Source organism: Dromiciops gliroides, chromosome 4, assembly GCF_019393635.1.
Source record: "Dromiciops gliroides isolate mDroGli1 chromosome 4, mDroGli1.pri, whole genome shotgun sequence".
Classification (NCBI taxonomy): domain Eukaryota; kingdom Metazoa; phylum Chordata; class Mammalia; order Microbiotheria; family Microbiotheriidae; genus Dromiciops; species Dromiciops gliroides.
The window spans coordinates 464,639,910-464,660,134 of NC_057864.1; the positions used below are offsets into that span (position 1 = coordinate 464,639,910).

The following is a 20,225-nucleotide window of genomic DNA, read 5'->3' on the forward strand; positions in this document are numbered from 1 at the left end:
TTCTTTTTTTTTTTCCAACTTAAGGTTTTGACAAGTGGAACGGGCTGGTCTTGAGGGGAGAGGATGTAGGTGGATTTTTCCTCCTTGCTAGAGAGCATAAGAAGTGTATAACAATTTTTTGTGGAACTGAATGGTTCAATTTTAGTCCAGGGGCCCTGTGGAGGGTTTTTTTAAAATCTGCATTAAAGGGACGGAACCTATCACACTGATGTCTGGAGAAGGTGAGGATGGATGGAGTGCCTCTTTAGAGTCCACTGGTGGACAAGCAGTTCAAGGGGATCTTCCAGTGATTTCTGAGCCAGGGCTAGAAATCTCGCCCATCAGAATATTCTCCCTTTTCTTCATGTCAGAGATGGGGGACTGTGGGAGTGCAGCATCACCTATCATGTTGGACTTTGCTGGTGTCTGTCTTGGCGGGCTTTGAGGAATCATTTTTCTTTGTTTGAGGCTGGGGTTCTTAACCTTTTTTTGTGTGGTGGTCCCCTCCATCAGCTGTGTGGTGACACCCGTGCTTCCTACTCAGAATCATGGTCCTAAATGTATAAAGTAAAATACATAGAATTACAAAGGAAACTAATTATATCTAAATAAGTTTATAAAGATGTATTAAAAATTTTGTGGTAATAGTTCACACCCCCTGAAATCTATAGACCTCAAGTTAAGAACCTCTGTTATGAAGGATGGCTCTCTGGGAGATGGAGAAGGGGTGGGCTTAATTGGGAAATGTTGTTGTTCAGTTGTTTCAGTCAAGTTTGACTCTTTAAGACCCCATTTGGGGTCTTCTTTTTTCCCTTCTTTTTGGGGGAGCAGGGCAATGAGGGTTAAGTGACTTGTCCAGGGTCACACAGCTAGTGAGTGTTAAGTGTCTGAGGTCGGATTTGAACTCAAGTCTTCCTGAATCCAGGGCTGGCTGGTGCTTTATCCATTGCACCACCTAGCTGCCTCCATTTGGGGTTTTCTTGGCAAAGATCCTAGAGTGGTTTGCCATTTCCTTCTCCAACTCATTTGACAGATGAAGAAACTGAGGCAAACAGGGATAAGTGACTTACCCAGGGTCATACAGCTAGTAAGTGTGTGAGGCTAGATTTGAACTAATGAAGGTGAGTCTTCCTGACTCTAGGCCTGCGCTGTATCTATTACACCATCATTGGGAAATATAAACAGTGTAGAAACAAAAAATATCAATAAAATTGTTAAAGAAGAAAAAGAGATACTTCATATCCTATCCTGGGTCTATGTCAAGTACTTGTGGAGTTGGTCACTGGGTTCAAGCTCCCTGAGTCCTATCTCTTGGGCTTCCAGACCTGGGCTGGCCCTTCAAAACAACATTCCCTTGTCCATCTCAAGCCGAGGGAGGTGGTAAGTTACCCATCTGGGAGGGGTATCCCTCCTCTTTCCTTCTCTTACTTTACTTCCAGTACTGGCTGGCTTGATTCTAGGACTAAGACCAATCGACTTTGGGCTCCCAGAGAGGAAGAGGGAGTCTCAGGTCATGCAGGCTGACTCATTGCCTGGGCATTGAGAGTCCTCCAGGGTACCCTAGGAATTATCTCAGAGGGGATAAGAGTATTCATATAGCACTTTTAAGATTTGTAAAGTATTTGGTATATAACATCACTTCTGATCAGAAGTAGCTTCTCTCATGTCAGTGGTGATTTATAAAATACATTTCATAGAAATTGCCATCTCTTTGGGGAAAGGAATTCTGTTGTATTTTTAGAGTGGGGATGATGATTTTCTACTTTACAATGAAAATATCCCTTCCCTGTATCAACAATATAGGACAGGTAGGTGGCAAAGTGGATAGATTCGGCCCCAGACACTTACAAGCTGTGTGATCTTGGGTAAGTCATTTAACCCTGCTGGCCTCAGTTTCTTCATCTGTAAAATGATCTGGAGAAGAAAATGGTAAAATGACCAAAAAACAATATCAACAGCCCTTTATCTTGCCTGAAAAATGGGATTGCCTGCTTTCTTTTCTTATTTTCCTTCTTTCTTTTCTTTTCCCTTCTTTTCTTTCTTTCCTTTCTTCCTTCTTTTGTTTTTTCTTTCCTTTTCCTTCTAGGAAAACCTGAGTTCAAGTTCTGCCTCTGAACCTCTCAGTGCTCTCTGAAACTACAAATTGCCGAGGATGGCAATAGCACACATTTAGTAACTTTTTACGGTTTACAACGCACTGAATATAAATCATCTCATTTGATCCTCACAATAACCCTAGGGAGGTGGTTGTTGTTCAGTCACGCCCAACTCCTCATGATCCCTTTTGGGGTTTTCTTGGCAAAGATACAACCATTTCCTTCTCCAGCTCACTTGATGGATGAGGAAACTGAAGCAAACAGGGTCTGAGGCAGGATTCGAACTCAAGAAAATGAGTCTTCCCAATTCCAGGCCTGTTCCTGTATTCACTATGGTGCCACCTAGCTGTCTCTACTATTATCATCCCCATTTTGTAGATGAAGAAGCTGAGGCTAAGGGAGAGTTAAGTGACTTACCCTCAGGGGCACCCAGCTAGTAAATGTTCAAGGAATGATTTGAACTCAGGTCTTCTAAGACTTCAAGTCCTGTGTACTATCCTTGCTCCCACCTAGATGGTGGCTGGCATTGATCAAACGAGTCATTTGAGAGTTCCCCTTACCAATGAAATCACAGCATTGGGTCTTATCCTTATACCCCTCGCCAGGTAGGACTGGAACCACTCACGTGTCTGACATAGGCAGCCATGGCATAGTATAAGGGCCCCCTGAAAGTTTTTGCCCCCCTTCATTCATTGGCTTTCAGCAAACCTTCCCAGCCTCCTGTTCAATATGAAAGGAACTCAGTTTCAGAGTTTGTCGTTGCATATGCATATGAGAAGTAGATTGATTACAGTTGGTTAATATAATTATTTACCAAATACTCCCATAGCTCCTGAAAAGCATCTCATGCTCCCTGAGGGTAGGGTGATGGTAACCCAGATTGGGGAATCCTGGTGTTAATGGGAGTTGGGAAAGACCCATAAAGCACTGCTCTTGGTCTTGGGAGTCAAGGGACACCTGAGTTGGGCGACCCCAGGCAACTCTCAGCCTCAGTTTCCTTACCTGTAAAATTGGGCTAGTGATAGCACCTATTCTTCCTCTGAGGATCAAATGACATAGCCCATGTAAAGCACTGGAGAATTGAACCTAATTCTTAACTTCAAGAAACAAACGTAGCTCAGATTTCCACAAGGTTTCTTAATTAGACTGTAAGCTCCTTGAGAACAGGAACTGTCTTTTGCCTTTCTTTGTATCCCTAAAAGTGCTTAGCACAGTTCCTGGACCATAGAAGGCACTGGATAAATGTTTGCATATTTTATCCATTTGAGTCTCACAATAACCCTGCAAGGTAGGTGATGTTACTATCCCTCTTTTGTAGATGAGGAAACTGAGGCTGATAGAAACAGGATAAGTAACTATGCGAGGATCACACATCCTGTAAGTGTCTGTGGTCAAATTTGAACTCAGGCTTTCAGGATACCAAATCCAGGGCTCTATGCACTCTGCCACTGATGAACATTACATGTAAGGACTCGGCAGGCAGGGGGGAGGACCTAAGATGGGAAAAAATAACAGCTATTTTCCAATAAAATGGGGAAGGGGAGTCCATATAACATGTATGAGTATGTAAATAATTTCTTTTTATTTTTGGCAGGACAATGGGGGTTAAGTGACTTGCACAGGGTCACACAGCTAGTAAGTGTCAAGTGTCTGAAGCCAGATTTGAACTCAGGTGCTCCTGAATCCAGGGCCAGTGCTTTATCCACTGCACCACCTAGCTGCCCCAATAATTTCTTATACACAGTAGGATGTGATGGGGCAAAGAGAGCTTGAGGTGGGGGGGGGGGTCGTGGTTGTTGAGGAAGGATTCATGAAAGGTCACCCTTAGGATGAGCCCTTAGGAACACCACCTTCCAGGCAGAGCAGGATTTCAGAGGGCACCGCTGAGGACAGGCTGCCATTCTGAGTGTTTGGGATTCACCCATGGGCATACAGAAGGAAGAAGAGAGTAGGAAACAGGTGCCGGTCCATTTTGGCTGGAATGCAAAAAAGTGGGTTGGAGCCACATTCTGGAGGACTGTAAATGTTAGACTAAGGAGGTGTTTGTTTAGTTTTGTTTTGAATCCCCTATGATGTTGGCAGCTAGGAGGAGGCTGAATCGGTTCTGGGAAAGACTAGAGGCAGGAAAGCCAGTTACAAAACTATTCAAAATCCCGGCAATGGAAGGATGAAGGCTCTGGCTGGGTTGGTGGGCCTTCGTTAGTGAAGGGATGGGAGACAGGTGGGGTATGTATTGTGGAGGACAGGACTTGCCCATTGACTTGGCAGGGGAATAGTGGGAAAAGTGAGGAAGAGTGGAGAGTCAGAGAGGACCATGAGCTTTTGGGGGGGGGGAGGTAGTAGATACCATCATTAGCAATAAGGAAGCCATGGGGCAGCTAGGTGGTGAAATGGATAAAGCACCAGTCCTGGATTCAGGAAGACCTGAGTTCAAATGTGACCTCAGACACTTACTAGCTGTGTGATCCTGGGCAATTCACTTAACCCTCATTGCCCCAGAAGAAAAAAAAGAAAAGAAAAGAAATGAGGAAACCCAGAGAGGTGCTGGGAAAGAGACTCCAGTTTTTGAACATTGTTTTCATGTTCTTGGTGTGACATCCAGGTGGACATGCCTGTCCTTCTGCCGACTCTCTGGGAGATATTGGAGTCTTGGGGCTGCCCCAGGGATTCAACCTGAGTTTCCTTCCAGTTCTAAATCTATGAACTGCTCTTTTCCCCCTTTTCTTTTTCTTTTCTTGTCATAAGGCTTGTCTCTCTACATGGGGGAGGGGTAAGTTGGGAATTGATGGCGCTGCAAAATGAATAGATATAATTTTTTTTTAATTCTAAGACCCTGAGTCTTCACCTGCCTGGCTTTCCATCTTCAATCTCTTCTTGGTAGACTGGGATGTCTGGGGAAAGGCTTCGATTCATCTGCCAGCAAAGGAAGATGAGGACATTTAACAGATAATCACTCTGTGTTACCTCGGCCATAAGTGGGAGCAGCTTTGAGTGGGGCTGCCTGGCAGCTGTGAGGAGGTGGGGCCAGTGGAGAGAATCAGTTAAAAACCTACATGAAAAGATGAGGCAAGATAAGAATAAGTGAGGAGCAGTTAGAGCCTGCTCTGGGGAATGTCCCAGTATACCTTTGTCATTTTTATTTTTTTTACCTAAATACTATCTGGCCTGGTTCCATTTACTTTTTCCTGGCCCTTATTGATTATAGATTTATAGACCACAGATTTATAGCAAGAAAGGACCTCAGAGACCATCATTAAAAGGAAAGTTCTTTTGGGGGTCTTTCACCCTGATGAACAAGGCAAAACTCAGGAAAAAGAATTAAGTGAGTTTATTAAAATATGTCAAGGTAGCGACATATTGATGGGTCAATTACTGGAGATTAGCAAGGGATTTGAAATGAAACCAGCTTTTCTTTCTTTCTTTCTTTCTGTCTTTCTTTCTTTCTTTCTTTCTTTCTTTCTTTCTTTCTTTCTTTCTTTCTTCCTTCCTTCCTTCCTTCCTTCCTTCCTTCCTTCCTTTCCTTCCTTCCTTTCCTTCCTTTCCTTCCTTCCTTCCTTCCTTCCTTCCTTCCTTCCTTTCCTTCCTTCCTTCCTTCCTTCCTTCCTTCCTTCCTTCCTTCCTTCCTTCCTTCCTTCCTTCCTTCCTTCCTTCCTTCCTTCCTTCCTTCCTTCCTTCCTTCCTTCCTTCCTTCCTTCCTTCCTGGCAACGAGGGTTAAGTGACTTGCCCAGGGTCACACAACTAATAAGTGTCAAGTGTCTGATTTGAACTCAGGTACTCCTGAATCCAAGGCCGGTGCTTTATCCACTGCACCACCTATCTGCCACTATTAACAACTTTCAAAAAGATAAAGACAATTCAGATTGGTTCATGTCAGCAAAGGGGAATGGGTCATTGCATCTTGCACCTCCCGGATTGTTAACTGGCAGGTAGTATAAAAGTTGTATACTGGGTTCCGCCTCCCCCAAGACTGATTTACAGGCAGGACTGGTAACAGTGGGTCACCAAGTCAGCATAACTTTCAGTACCCTCTTAGTCCTTATTCTCTTATTTTAAAGGTGAGGCCCAGACAGGTTAGTTACCTGCTCGAGACTACCCAGGTAATAAGCAGAAGGAATGGAATTTGAACCCAGGTCTTTTGATTCCTAATCCAAGCTCTGCTTAACTTGAGCTCATCCCTAGTGCCTAGATCTGGGTCATTCAAATCAACTAGTATTTATTAAGCGCCTACTGTGTGTCAGGCACTCTGCCAAATGCTGGAAGAAGAGGAGATCCTCAAAGTGGACCCTACAGTCCTAGGAGATACAAGGAGCAGGCTTGAGTCGTAGCCAAGTCCAAGTGCTGGAGGACTAGACTTAGAACCAGGCTTCATTAGGCAGTCTTCCTTGCCACCTGGAAGTTAATCTTTTACAGCATCCTATGGGTAGTAGGTACCTGCTTGGGGGGGGGGGACACTTCCTAGAGGAGTTCTTCTCATCTCTCAGTGTGTGCAGTCAATTTGTCCTCCTGACCTTACAGCTCAAGAGAGGGGCCCTTCCATTCAGCCTTCCTGATCATCCCATTGGACAGACAATGACCATCACCTTCTTGGTGGCAGATCCATATGTTTTCCATAGCCTTTTTTGGGAGACCTGTAAGCTCTTCTCTCCTACTCTGATCCCAAGGGTCCCAGCCCGTCTGTGTTGGGACCTCCTTCCCCACAATTGTTCTTCCTGTTTCTTGACAGGAGTGTCTCCTGAGCCACTGTCCTTTCTTCATCCAGCCAGTAGCTGTGTGACAGCTATCAGCCTCTGATCTTCCTGTAGGGACTGAGGTTGGTGATCATGAAATCCATGGTTCAGTGCAAACATGATCCAGGTTGTGAGAGCCTTTCTCATTCAGATCTTGCCTTTGAGACATTAGCCGTGTGGTCCTCCACAAATCACAGAGTATCTCAGTGATCTAGGTCACTTTTTTCCTCTGGACATTTTTTATCCCCCTCCCTCCCAATTACATTAAAAAAAAAGAAAGATGAATGGCTAAGCAGTTGCCATTCTACATTGGTTAGAGGGAGTTTCCTCATCAGCAGTATATCACTAACATCACAGGTCCAGTCCAGAAATCTTTGAACCTCAATTTCCTCCTCTGTAAGATGGGGATAACCTCACTGGCTGGCTATTGCGAGGGTCAAATAAGAGAAATGGATGAAGCATTTATTAAGTGCCTACTGTTTTCTAGGCACTGGAGAACTGATCGAATAAGCAAGTGAGACTGTGGGATAAGACATGCAAGTAGCTAGGTAATTCTTAAAGCCGCAGAAATGCCATTTGTTAGAGGTGGTACTGTGAGAAAACCTTGAATTTGGAGTATGGAGGCCCTGGCTTTGTTCCTCATTAACTGTCTGACCTCGGGCTAGGGGGCCAGCCGGATAACCTGACTAAGGCTAGCAAAGGGAGCTAGTCTTTATTAAGTCCTTACTAAGGGCCTAGCGCTATGCTAAGTGCCGAGGATACAAATACAAGCCAAAGCCCTCAAGGAACTTACATTCAGATGGGGGAGGACCAGACTGAAAAGGGAGTCAAAAAGGGTCTGAAGGCTTTTCTTTTCTGTAAAATGGGGAAGGCTTTGAGTTGACTCTCACCTCTAAATCTGTAAGCCTGTTTTGGGTCTTTCCTAGATGGACCATCCCTGGGAGGGTATCTTTCTATGTTCTTTCAGGAACCTCTTGGTTGGTCCTATTGACTTTGAATGCTGTCAATAGTCCTTTCCCCTGGCAGCCCCTCCTGCTCTTCCTAGGAAGCGAGGCACTGCCAGAAATCTCCCATTGTCCCCGAGGGGAACTTAGTCACCCAGAATCTTGGTGAAAGGTTCATTTTCCCCCAACAGGCACAATTTGTCCCTAAGAAGCGAGTCTATTTTCTCCTCATTATCTTCTAATTCCCCTGTGCTGCCCACTCAGAGACGGGGCCTGGTGAGTTGTTGTATGTGTTTTTTTCCTCCAGAAGGGGACTCCTACAGGTAATCTTGATGTGGCAATAAATGGTCATTTGTTCAGCCGCAGAGGAAGGATGGAGGCTTGAGACTCTGTATTATGGCTCCCCAGCCACCAGACTTGGCCCCCAAGCCCCAGCCAGGCGGGCTCAGAGCTGCGTGCAGACACTAGCATAGGGAAGGGAAACAGGAACAGAGAACCCCTGCCAGAGAGGCTTCTGGGGCCCAGCTCCTTAATTAGCCTTTCCTAGGCTGCTGCACTCATAGACCTCTCTGCCCAGTCATCAGGCCTATTCAGTTAGCAAACTTTTTTAATATATGTTTGGTTTTGAGTGGCATAGTGAATAAAGAACTGTCCTTGAAGTCAAAGACCTGGGTCCTTGCCTCAGAGGCTTTGTGACCCTGGGCAAGACATTTGATTCTTCAGTGCCCCAGGAACTCTCCAAGACTGCAGGTTACAGAGAAAGTGCTGGTCTGTATTGGGAGAGGGAGTTCTCTCACCCGGGAGTTCCCCATACAATTAAATCCCAGGACCAGCCCCCATCCCTACCTTTTGTTTTTATATCCACACATATCTTGGAGCCATCCCTAGTAACAAAGATTAGAATCAGAGAACGATGGTTTTGGAGCTAGAAGGGACCTATGGGGCCATTCCCTCTTATTTTACAGGTGAGGAAACTGAGGCCTAGGGAGGAAAAATGACTTGTCCAAGATCGCATAGGTACAAGCATCTGAGACTGGATTTCAGCTCGGATCCTCTGAACCAAAAAGAGAAAAAGACAAAGAAAAGGGGTAAAAAATGAACAAAGCAGTTCAGCAAAAAACCACCACCAAACCCAGAGTCTGACAGTGTATGCAGCCTAGAACAGCCCTTGTCCCCCACCTCTGCCAGGAAAAGAAAGGGGCAAGGACACGCACAATCCTCTCAACCAAACTCGGTCATTAGAATTCCACAGCCTTCCTTCTCATTCTGTTGTTGTTCTTTCTCTTTCTATTTCTGTAGTCTCTGTGTATGTTGTTTTCCTGGTTCTCAGCACGCCTTTCTAAAGTGCCCACCATGTACGAGGCCTCGTGCTAAACTGGGGATAAAGAGACAAAAAGGGAAAATGGTCTTTGCCTTCAGAGAGCTCACATTCTGCTGGGGGGTGCAGCGTGTCCCTAGATCAGTAACTGTGAGGTACTTTGAGGAGGCAGAACACGGACAACTGGAAGAAGGGCAGGTGTCAGGAGAAGAGGGAATAGGTGATGAGAAGCAGAGCTCCGGTCTCAGAGGCCAGCTGGTCTAATGCCCTTGCTTTACAGAGGAGGAAACTGAGGCATAGAGACTTGCCCAAGGTCACTGAGGTAGAAAAGTGCCAGGCAGGATTTGAACTTTTAATGGATTGGCTTCATAGTTACTGCCTTATCCTTTATATTCACTCTGCACTGGGCTGAGCTTTCTTGGAAAACAAGGATTCTCATAGATGGAGTGTGTGAGTATTCTAGCCACTGCTCACCCCAGTGAGACCCCTGTCAGCCCGTTCCTTGAGTCTCTCCACTTGATGAACGGAAGAGCCCAATACAGCCCTTCCACAGCAACTTGGGAAGACTGTGTTCTATTAGGCAGCCTCCATTTTCCCCTGGGTGTTTTGACTTCAGCTAAAGGATCCATCACTGGCATTGTGAAACTTTGCCTTCTGGCTTTGTGAATAGGAAATGATTGAGAATTCTGTTTCCCTTAGATGTTTAAATAAATGTTTGATGAGTGAATGAGTGAGTGATGAGTGAGGACTTTACTGTGACTGGGCTTTCCTCTCTCTTTCCTGGCTTAGCTGTAATTACTCTTAGCTTCATCCTTCCCAAGTCTTTCCCTTGGGCTCTGCTGGGTACAGACAAGGTCTGGTAGAGCCTTCTGCTTTATTCCTATCTCCATCTTCCCTGTAACAGGATGGAATTCTTCAGGAGCCTGGGGAGAGGGAGAGTGGTGAGAAAACACTGCTGCTTGTGTGCTCTGAGAAGTCCAAGTTTAATCAGGCTTCCTGTTGCCCTAAGGAGGGCTCACATGGAAAGTGTTAGGGAAGAGCAGGCCAGTGGCTGGGAAGAGCAGTGGCCCCTGGCTGCTCGGTGAGGAGGGGGAGTGATATCTGCCACCTTTCCTGTGACACAGTCTGTCTCTGCCCTTGGAAGTGTCCACAGGGCATGGGGATCTGGGCTTATGGCTCATGGACCTTGGCTTTCTTGTTGGCAGCTCAGTCTTGGCCTGCTGAGCCCCCCACCCGCTTCATCCCTAAGAGCTCATACCACTTTTCAGGGATGATAGCACTATAGGAAGGGTTCAGCTACAGAGCAGAAAGCAGAGTCCGGAGCCATAAAGGGGGCAGCATGGCAGGACAGGGGGTCTGGCAGGCACTGGCCTTCCACCATTAAGAAGAAGAGCAGGGAGATTCTGGGTTCTCTCCAGCAGGGTCATCGTTGAGAGGAATCCGTTTGCAGGAAGGTTGGATCTGGAGTCTAGGGAAGGGGCAGGAAAGCCCTGCTTGGCATCAGTTTCATTTAAGGCCCCCTACCCCACCCTGTGGCACTCATGGATGGGCTCTGTAATTAGGGTCAGAAGCTACCTGAGACCATATAGCTCAGCAGACACATTTGCCCACTGAGGCTGAAGCCAAGAGAGCTTAAGGAATTTGTCTCAGGGTCACACAGGTAGTGAATAGGATCTGAGCCCGACTTCTCAGATTCCAAATCCGGCCCTGTAGCACAGTGCCACCTACCAAGCCATCCATAAACAAGCATTTATTTAGCCCCTACTGCATTCCAGGTACTATGCTAGGTGCTGGGAATACAAAGACAAAAATAGTCTCCACCCCCCCCCCCAAGACTACATTCTATAAGGGGAAACAACACGTATGCATGTAAGTCTGGACAAAGTAAATGCAGAGGTAATTTTGGAGAGAGGGATTAGGGTTTGGAAGGATCAGGGAAGGCCTCCTGCAGGAAGGAGATGGTACTTGAGCTGAATTTTGAAGGAAGCCTGAGATCACTCTGGACAGACAGCCTTTGAACCAGCCAGGGAGGAAGAGGTAGCCACATAGGGGTAACTTCCTTATGCTCCAGCAAGACTGTATGATCTCGCAACTCAGCGTGTAGTGATTCAGGCCATTGCTGCTGTCTCACTTTGCCTCCCCTAAAAAAAAAGAAAAAGAAAGAAAGATTTCCAAGCAACTCTGCAGGCCACAAGGCGCACGCCTGTCTATCTTCTTGAGGACGATGACCTTGTGGGTCCCTGTGGTTGGTTCATGCACAGAACCTCTAAGTCTCACGCACTGCTCAGGCCTGCCTCCCTCCCACACATTCCAGTCCGAGGCTTCAGTAATAACTGGTAACAGCATGAAAAGAAGCCGGGGAGAACACAGATGCTGTGACAACTTAATGGCGATGTTCAGGGCTGAGGTGGGGGGAGAGGATAGGAGGTTTGGAGCAGGTGCAGCTGCTGGAGAAGGCATAGAGTCAGCAGGACTGGAGGTATCTATCTCTGAGCTGCTCAACAAGTATTCAGAGATGTCAGGGAGTGGTGATAGCTGGGTTCAGGCCATCAGCAAGCATTTGTTAAGGACCTTCTAAGGGCTAGGTACAACCTGTGCCAAAAGCTGGGGCTGCAGAGACAAAAGAGACAGAAGCAACCCTTTGCCTGCAACGAGTGTACATTGTCCCCTTGGAAGAAATGAAATAGAGGGTCAGCACAGGTGCTTTAGGCTGTTAGGATGGGTTTGTGCAGTGGAAGGGGAACTTGTGTGTGCCTGCATGTGAGTCTGTGTTATCCAGGAAATCTGGGCTGTTGGTTGCCTGAAATTGACTAGCACAGCTGACTTGGGCCCCCTAGAATACAAAAAATGTTTGCTGGGGGAAAAATCTTGGATTTGGAGTCAGAAACCCAATCTTCCACTTACTAGCTATGTAACCTTGATAGGGTGGCTTCATCTCTATCAGTCTCAGTTTGTTCTGTAAAGTGAGGGTGATTGAGGAGTCACTCATTCAGAGGGGCCCCTTTGTTCAGGGATGGACTCATCAAGTCCCTTCCCTGGCTTTGAGCAGCCTGTCCTCATCCCCTCACCCTCTCCCCACTACCTCAGTCCTGAACATCCCTATAAAGCTGCCAAGACATCTGTGTAATTAATGTCTTCCATGTTTCACTCAGTGTGAGGGAGTGGTTCCCTGTGAAGTGATAACATCTACACAACTTGGGTTAACCTGCTTGATGGGGTGTGGGATGCTTGGCTTTGGGTCACTTAGGCTGTTGGTGGGAGGGGTACTGTCCCAGGCTAGGCACAGTCCCAAGTCACTGGGCATTTTCCAAGATTGGGAGACAGTTGTTGACCCCATGAAAAGTACCCAAGGAACAAGTATCCAAGGAAAGAGGCCAGAACTTTGTCAAGCTTGAACCTTGGTCACAGACATCATACAAAAGTGAGCAGGACCTTCATTCTTGGTGGCTGGGGGCATCCAAGTTGGGAGCATGCTCCTAAATTGGCCTGGGTTCTAAATATCCCCCAGAGGAGCAGTCATTTGGAAAGAGCAATTACTGCGTGAGTCCTGGTCTTGCCAGAGGTTGGCAGCTGGCTTGCTCCTTATAAATAAAGGCGATATGGCAGGTCTAACTTCCCTGCAGGAGAGGACGTCTTACTTGGGGGGGGGGGTCCCCATGGGAACAGGCCCATTAACCCTTTCAGCACCAAGCACTTGGACAGCTCCCACTGCCACTGGTTAAGCCTCCTCCTGTTGTCACTCACCAGGCCTGCTGTTTTCTGGGTGGGGAGTCTGTACCATCAGTTTAAAAGGCTGAGTGGTGCTGGCAGCAGCAGTTGGGGGGTTAATTGCAGCTCTGAGGCTCCCTTGTCTTCCTCTTCCTCCTGCTTCTTCTCTAAAGGAAGTTTATGGTGAAATTATAGAAGCAGACCCGGCTTTTGAGGACCCTGCTATTAAACATTGGCCCAGCTTGGCCACAGAACCGCCTCCTCATCCCCACCCTGTAGCCCCGCCTGGCACTGGTGCCTTGGCACTCTCTCTTGGAGAAAGGTTTGAGCGAGGGAGCTAGGAGGGCCGATTTAGAGAGGGTTTTCTCTTTCTCCCTCACACCCAGTCTTAGTCTTGGCCCCCCAGGGGGGACTGGGCTCAGTCTAGAAATGGCACCACGAGGGGAGGGGCTCAGGAAGTGACATCGCTCAGCCTGCCCCCGCCTCCTTATTCCCTATAAAAAGCAGAATGGTGACTCAGAGAAGAGAGTTGGGAGCTTCCTGCCTCCTGCTCCTGCTGTTAATTTTTAGACTTGGAATTAGGCAGGAGGCAAAGGAAACGGCAGCTTGGAATAAGCGTCTGAGATGTCATTAAGCAGGCAGCTCTGACAATGCTGCCGCCACCTGACTCTAAGCAGCCTCTGAGTGTGCAGCAAGACCTGTGTCTCCTGGGGATCTGGGGTCCGCTGCAAGGGGGGGCTCTCTAAGGACCCAGCACTAGCCAAGGGGGCTGGTGAATGGTGTGGAGTAAGCCATGGCGGCAGGGGGCCGGCGTCGGCGCCCACTGCGCTATCCCTCCCTGGCAGCCCTGGTAGAAGATTCTCAGTGGCCTTTCTTGTTCCTTGTCACAGACTTCAGCTACGGGGCCGACGACTACGACGGGGAGGGGAATGAGGAGCAGAAGGTGCCACCCGAGGGCTCGGAGACCATGCCATACATTGACGAGTCGCCAACCATGTCCCCTCAGCTCAGCGCCCGGAGCCAGGGTGGTGGGGACGGCATCTCGCCCACTCCCCCAGAAGGTTTGGGACCTGTGGTAGGTGACTCTTTTTTCTGCCTTGGAGAGGGGGGTGCATGGGAATTGTTGGAGATGTTTTGGGGGGAGGATGGTTGAAATATGTATTCTGATCCCCCAGTTGTGGCTTCCATTAATAGCTATCCATCAGTCTTTTCTGTTGTGTTTAGTTTGGCTAGTTTGAATTGATAGGATGCTAGAATGACTTGTTCCTTGAGATAATTCCCATTCCTTCTGCCTAGTTTGCTCACTCTTAGATCTCTCCTTCTGTCCTGTTTGCATCTCTTCTCCCTGTGGTTTGTCCCTCCACCCTGTCTCCTCCTCCTCTTTCACTCCGTCTGCTTAGCTTCTGTCTCTTGGTTGCCCTATCTTCCCTTTTCTCATTCCCCCTCATCCCCTTTCTGAAAAGGAAGAGAAAGCTCAGGAGGAAATGTCATACCAGAGTTTAGACTGACCTTTCTGGGCTCCTGGCCTTCTCTTAGATTGTGTGTGTGTGTGTGTGTGTGTGTGTGTTTTTGCTGTGAGAGAGATAGAGTGAGACGAGCATGGCAAGGGGGTGGGTAGGGAGAGGGGACTGAGGGGAACCTTAGACTTTCCTTCCCTGGAGTTGGACAGACATATCCCCCATGGTAGGTGGCTTTTGGTGACAAGATGTCTTGGCCATGGACTTCTGTTGGGGGGGGGGCATTTATGCTGGGTCCTCCTCTTTAATTCTAATGTAGGAGTTCTTGATCTGGGGTCCCACAGTGGTTAGAATCTTTGGTAGATGAGCTCCTCTGTTCTCTTTCTGTCTTGGGGAGAGGGGGTTTGTGGGTCTTCAAGGGCTAGGGATTGTCAGGGATAGATTTCAGGGGTGGATCAATTTGGATGGGAAAAATATTACATATTTTTACTAAGACATAACTGTAATTTAGCAACCCTTTCTATTATGAATTTTAAACAACAATCTTATTCTGAGAAGGGGTCAATAGGGTTCAGACAGCTGCCAAAGAGGTCCAGCCCATGACATAAAAGAAGGTTCAGTCCCTCTCCCTTATTGGGGCTGCCTCAGGATGAGTCTTTAGAACATTGCAAGATGTCCCTTTGCTCATTTCTGCAGACGTTTTAGTGTTTGTGTGCTGGACTCCAACCTGTTCAACCTCTTTTTTAAAAAAAGGAGCTAGAAAGAGAATCTCACCAGGTTGGGTTCACGAGAGCTCCTGGTTGGCAAAGGGATTGGGGAGGGGGAGAGATCAGAGCCCCATCCATAGCTCACTGTTTACCCCTTCCCTGTTGCTGCTAAGCTCTCTTCTCTTCCCCTCCTTGGAGTTCGCGCCCCCTCTTCACACGCCCCCTTGGTGGAGGTTGGCTGTTATAGCCTTTGGCAGCAGCGGCCTTGACAACGGGCTTTTCCACTTGGGGGAAGCCACCATGTTGTCATAGCAACTGAGACCCAATGCAGACAACCACAGAAATGGCACCGAGTGCCTGCTAGGCGTGATGGGAGTTGGGGGGGGTGGATATTGGAGATGGGGGTTCATACTGACAATCAGTACTTAGAAGGGCCACCTTTAGATGAAGTGGGGGAGAGAAAATGCTAGGGAGCAGGAGTCTGTTATTAGTCATATTAGTTTGGCAGAAATGAGCAGAATTGGGGAAAGGCTGATATCTACAGCCTGAAGCCGTGCCAGGCAGGCCTTGGGTTCATTTACCACCCCCACCCCCAAGCCTAGCAAGGAACCCTTCTGTTGCCCCTATTCCCCAACCCCTCCTTGACTCATAGAGTGTCAGAGATAAAAAGATTCGTAGAGCCCATTGAGTTAGTCAGTAAACAGTTATCAAGCACCTACTATGTGTCAGGCACTGTGCTGAGTGCTGGGAGTCACACACATAATAAGTACAGAGAGGCTGGCTACAGGAACATGGCGAACATAGTGGTTGGTTGGTCTGTGTGTGGTGGGATGTCGGGGGGGGACAGTCAGGATGGTGGCAGGAGGGGAGATGACCTGTTCTGCTTTGTTCCAGTGTCTAGCATGACATTCTCCTCATAATGGGAGCTTGGCAAATGTTTGCTGGATGGGAAAGCTTAAACTCTCACAGCTAGTGTTTGAGGTAGGATTTGAACCCAAGTGATTCCCAGACTAGTACCCTCCCCTAGACCAGCTCAATCAATATTTATTAACAGCCTACTATATGCCATGGGCATTGTGACCTGGAGTCAGGAAGACTCATCTCTCTGAATTCAAATCTGGACTCAAATACTTTTTAGCTGTGTGACCCTGGTAAAGTCACTTCACCCTGTTTGTCTCAGTTTCCTCATCTTTCAGATGAGCTGGAGAAGGAGATGGCAAAGCACTCCAGTGTCTTTGCCAAGAAAACCCTGAATGGGGTCACAGAGTCAGACATGGCTGAAAAAGGACTGAACAACAACATGTGTCATACAGAGACAGAGAGAGAAGAGAGAAGAAGAAAGGAGAGAGGAGGTGTGGGTGGGGGGGGGAGAGGAGAAGAAAGGAAAAAGGGAAAGAGGAGGGAGAGAGATGGAGGAAAGAGGAGGGTAGAGAGAGAGAAGATGGAAGGGAGAGAGAAGAGAGGAGGAGAAAGGAGAGAAAGAGGAGGGAAAGAGATGGAGAGAAGAGAAAAAGAGGGGAGAGAGAGAGAGAGAAGGAAGGAAGGAGGAAGAAGAGAAGAGGTGTGTGGAGGGGGTGTTTGGAAGCTTCCCTAGTATTATGGGGAGCTGTTGAAAGATTTCAAACCCCTCCCATCTCCCTGACCATCGTCAGCATTCCCATGCCCGACTGCCCTTCTTCTTCATCGATGGTGCCATCTAGTGTGCCCCAGTGGTACTGCTGTTTGCATCTGGGGGTGTCTGAGTTCAGAATAGAATATTAGAATTGAAATCATTTTACGAGGATAATTAAGGAGATGGGGCTGTTGAGCCTGGAAGAGAGGAGATTTAGGAGGGATTAGACATGGTCTCTTTGGCCCCCAAGGGCAGAACCAAGAGAAGTCAATTCCATTTCACAGCTATTAGAGCAGTCCTGGGTGGATGCCTGCCCCTGGAGGCAGTGCCTTCTTCTCTGATGGAGGTCCTCAGATGCAGGCGAGATGACCACTTGGAGGACATGCTAAGGAACCCTCCTGAGCTGCCCATGACCTCTTGGTCCCTTAAATTCTTGAAAGTCTCTGAGGCCAGACAAGGGAAGTAAATTACCCACACTCACACAGCTACTTAGTAGCAGAGCTGGGGCCAGAATTTTCTGTACTATAGCATAAAGAATGCTGGACTTACGGTGAGAGGAGCCAGGTTCAGATCCTACGGCTATTCACTTACTACCCAGGAGACTTTGGGCAAGCCATTTCACATTGCTCAGCCTCAGTTTCTCTCTCTGTAAAAAGGAAGGAGTTGGACTTAATGCCCTCTAAGGTCTTTCCAGCTTTAAATCCTTGATCCTATAATCAGGATGCCAGTTTCCTAGCTCCTAATCACTAGACCAAAATAAGAAGGCCTAGGCATAAGTTTGCCCCAATAAGCACAGCCTTTCGTTTATCCCTCCCTGTTCTTGTTCTAACTGCTTCCTTTTATGTTAAGGAGAAAATTCTCATGTTCATCCCATACTTGATCCATCCACAGCTCCCTAGTGTCCATTTACCTCCTCCCCTAGCTCTGCTTCAGCCGATCGGAAGACTGAGATAGCAGAATGTGGTCCCCCTTGCTTCAGACATTAAAAGTTTTTAATTACCTCCTGACTCTAATTGCCCCAGTTAGGATCCTATTCGTGTCTATGTCCTACTAATCCACTCTCTTTGAGGGGAAGCTCTGCTGGCTTGGCTTGGCTTGGCATGGGCCCCTCTTTTCCTGAGTCCTCAGAGATACCTAAATGAAATAAAGAAGCAGAGTAGTTAGATCCAGACAGATGAGTTATCTAGCAAGGCATGTGGTTGCAGAAACAAATTGAGTCCAAGGCTCTTGGTAGTCAGAGACCCAGAACCTTCGTTTCTACACAATTAACATACAATTTGGAAGGACTAAAAACCAGGAAAAACAGGATTATAAAGATTATTGGTGAAGGGAGAGGGGTAGTTTTGTGACATTCCTTAAGTTGGGGGAACCTTTAAGAGGAGGGAAAATGTTGTGACTTCTCCAAAATTGGGTGACTTAGAAGCAGCTGAAACTTGGTTTCACAAAATGGTGGATAAAGGCAAAATGGAGCCTCTGGTGTTGTTTTTCATGTAACGGGGCCCAGGGTTTTGGTAAAGGAGTTAAATGTTCCTGGCACAGGCCTCCATCAGGGTTTCCTGTTGTGATCCTGGCAGTCTGGGGGATTCTGGGTTAGTTGTGACCATTGTTCTCGTTCCTCTTGTCTCTGGGCAGCGGCACCTGGTGCTCATTGACATCTACAACCAAGTGTTGTCTGGGCTCTGGGCACTGAAGCCTGAAATTGGGACTCACTGTCATTCTCTTCTTCCTGGGCAGCCTGCCCCTGGAAGTTTAGGAAGGGTTTGTTAATATTTGAGCTGGGTGTAAGATCTGAATGATTAGACAGAGGCTGAGGTGGGGAAGACATTTCAGTTCCAGGCGTTTGAAGAATGAAGTTAGGGTGAGAGAGATGGCATCCTTTGCCCATCCCTTTACAAAAAAAAAATACAAAGTATATTTATATGGTACTTTACTTAGCTATGGGACTGTGGTCAAGTCACTTCCCATATCAGCCTCAGTTTCCTCTTCTGTAAAATGAGGGATAACTAGGCTTATACTCCTTCTTTCCCTCCAAGGGTTGTACTGAGTATATGTTGCACTTACAGCCATCTATAAATTTGAGTTATTATTACACTTACTTTTGCGTGTGTTTTCTCATTCAGTCCTCCCCATCAGTCCTCTAAGGTTTATAGAATCTTAGATCTATAACTGGAAAGGACCTTAGAGTTCAACTAGTCTCACTCTTTCATTGTAAAGATGAGGAAACTGGGGCCCAACAAGGTTAAACCACTTAGCCAAGGTCACACAGGTAGTAATCTCAGAGGCAAGATTTGAATACAGGTCTTTGTACTCCAAGTCTAAAGTGCTTTCCACTGTGTCTCACTGCCATCCCAGTGTGGAAATGCAAGCAAGATTATCCCTTTTTTGCAAAAGAGGGAAATAGAGGCTCAAAAATTCACATGACTTCCCAAGAACTTACAACTAGTAATTGGCAAAGCCAGAACTTGGAATATCACTTGTTGTTCAGTTATTTCAGTCGTGTCTCACTCTCTGTGACTCCATTTGGGGTTTTCTTGGCAGAGATACTGGAGTGGTTTGCCATTTCCTTCTCCAGCTCATCTGACAGAGGAAGAAACTGAGACAAACAGAGTGAAGTGACTTGCCCAGGGTCACATAGCTAGTAAGTGCCTGAAACTGGATTTGAACTCAGGTCTTCCTCACTCCAGGCCCACCTCTTTGTTCACTGTGCCATCTAGCTGCCCCTGGAATATCATAGGATCACAAGTTTCTCTGAGGCTATTAGTCCAACCCCTTTTGTTTTGCAGATGAGGATAATGAGACCCAGGGAGGATAAATATCTTGCCCAAAGTCACACAGCCAATAAATGTCAAAGGCAGGATTTGAATCCTGATCTTTTGATTTTGAAGTCCAGTACTCTTTCCACTGCAACTAGCAGGCTTGTGGTTTGGGATTTGATCCTACAGAAATAGAAGGTATGCCTTAAGTGAACAGCATTGCTATATTAAACACATGAGGCTCTGTCTTCCGACTTCTGGCAGAGGCTCAATAGGTTGTGGTTGAATGCAGGAGATTTCAGGAAAGGAAGAAGGTAGATTCTGCATACTATTCAGGCTACAGTCTTCCCAGCAGTAGAATGTATTATTAAAGTGATGGCTTATGAGCACTTAAAAAGCAATCATGGGAGGGGGGCAGCTAAGTAGCACAGTGGGTAGAGCACCAACCCTGGATTCAGGAGGATCTGAGTTCAAATACGGCCTCAGACACTTAACACTTATTAGCGGTGTGTCCCTGGGCAAGTCACTTAACCCCAATTGCCTCACAAAGGAAAAAAAAAAGCAGTCATGGCCTTCTTAAGTACAAAGTGTGTCAGACTTAACCTTCTTCCATTTTATAACACAGTTACTAGACTGGTATATTGAACAATGCCATAGGCACCTGGTTTTAAATGAGGCATTTGACCAAGGCTCTCGAGGGGTCCCTGTGGACAGGTTGGAGAGATACAGATGAGGTGAATTCAGGACTAGCCCTCAAAAGAGCAGCACTTACTGATCCATCTTAGCCTGGGGAAAAGTCTTTAGTGGAGCGGACACAGGACTTGAACTTTGCCTCTGAACTAGTCAACATGGGATTCCAGGTCACAGAATCCTTGATTTAGAAAGAAGGGACCTTAGAGGCCATGTAGTCCAATGCCCTCATT

The 20,225-nt window shown here is 47.1% G+C and overlaps 1 protein-coding gene across 3 annotated transcripts in view; it reads left to right on the top strand.

Moving 5' to 3' along the window:
- ABR (ABR activator of RhoGEF and GTPase) overlaps positions 1–20,225 on the top strand; it is a 298,848-nt gene that overhangs the window by 113,263 nt on the left and 165,360 nt on the right. For all 3 annotated transcript variants that reach the window (XM_044000089.1, XM_044000092.1, XM_044000090.1), the window contains exon 2: positions 13,664–13,848. In XM_044000089.1, coding sequence (XP_043856024.1) covers positions 13,664–13,848 — 185 coding nt within the window. The remainder of the gene's footprint in view (positions 1–13,663; positions 13,849–20,225) is intronic.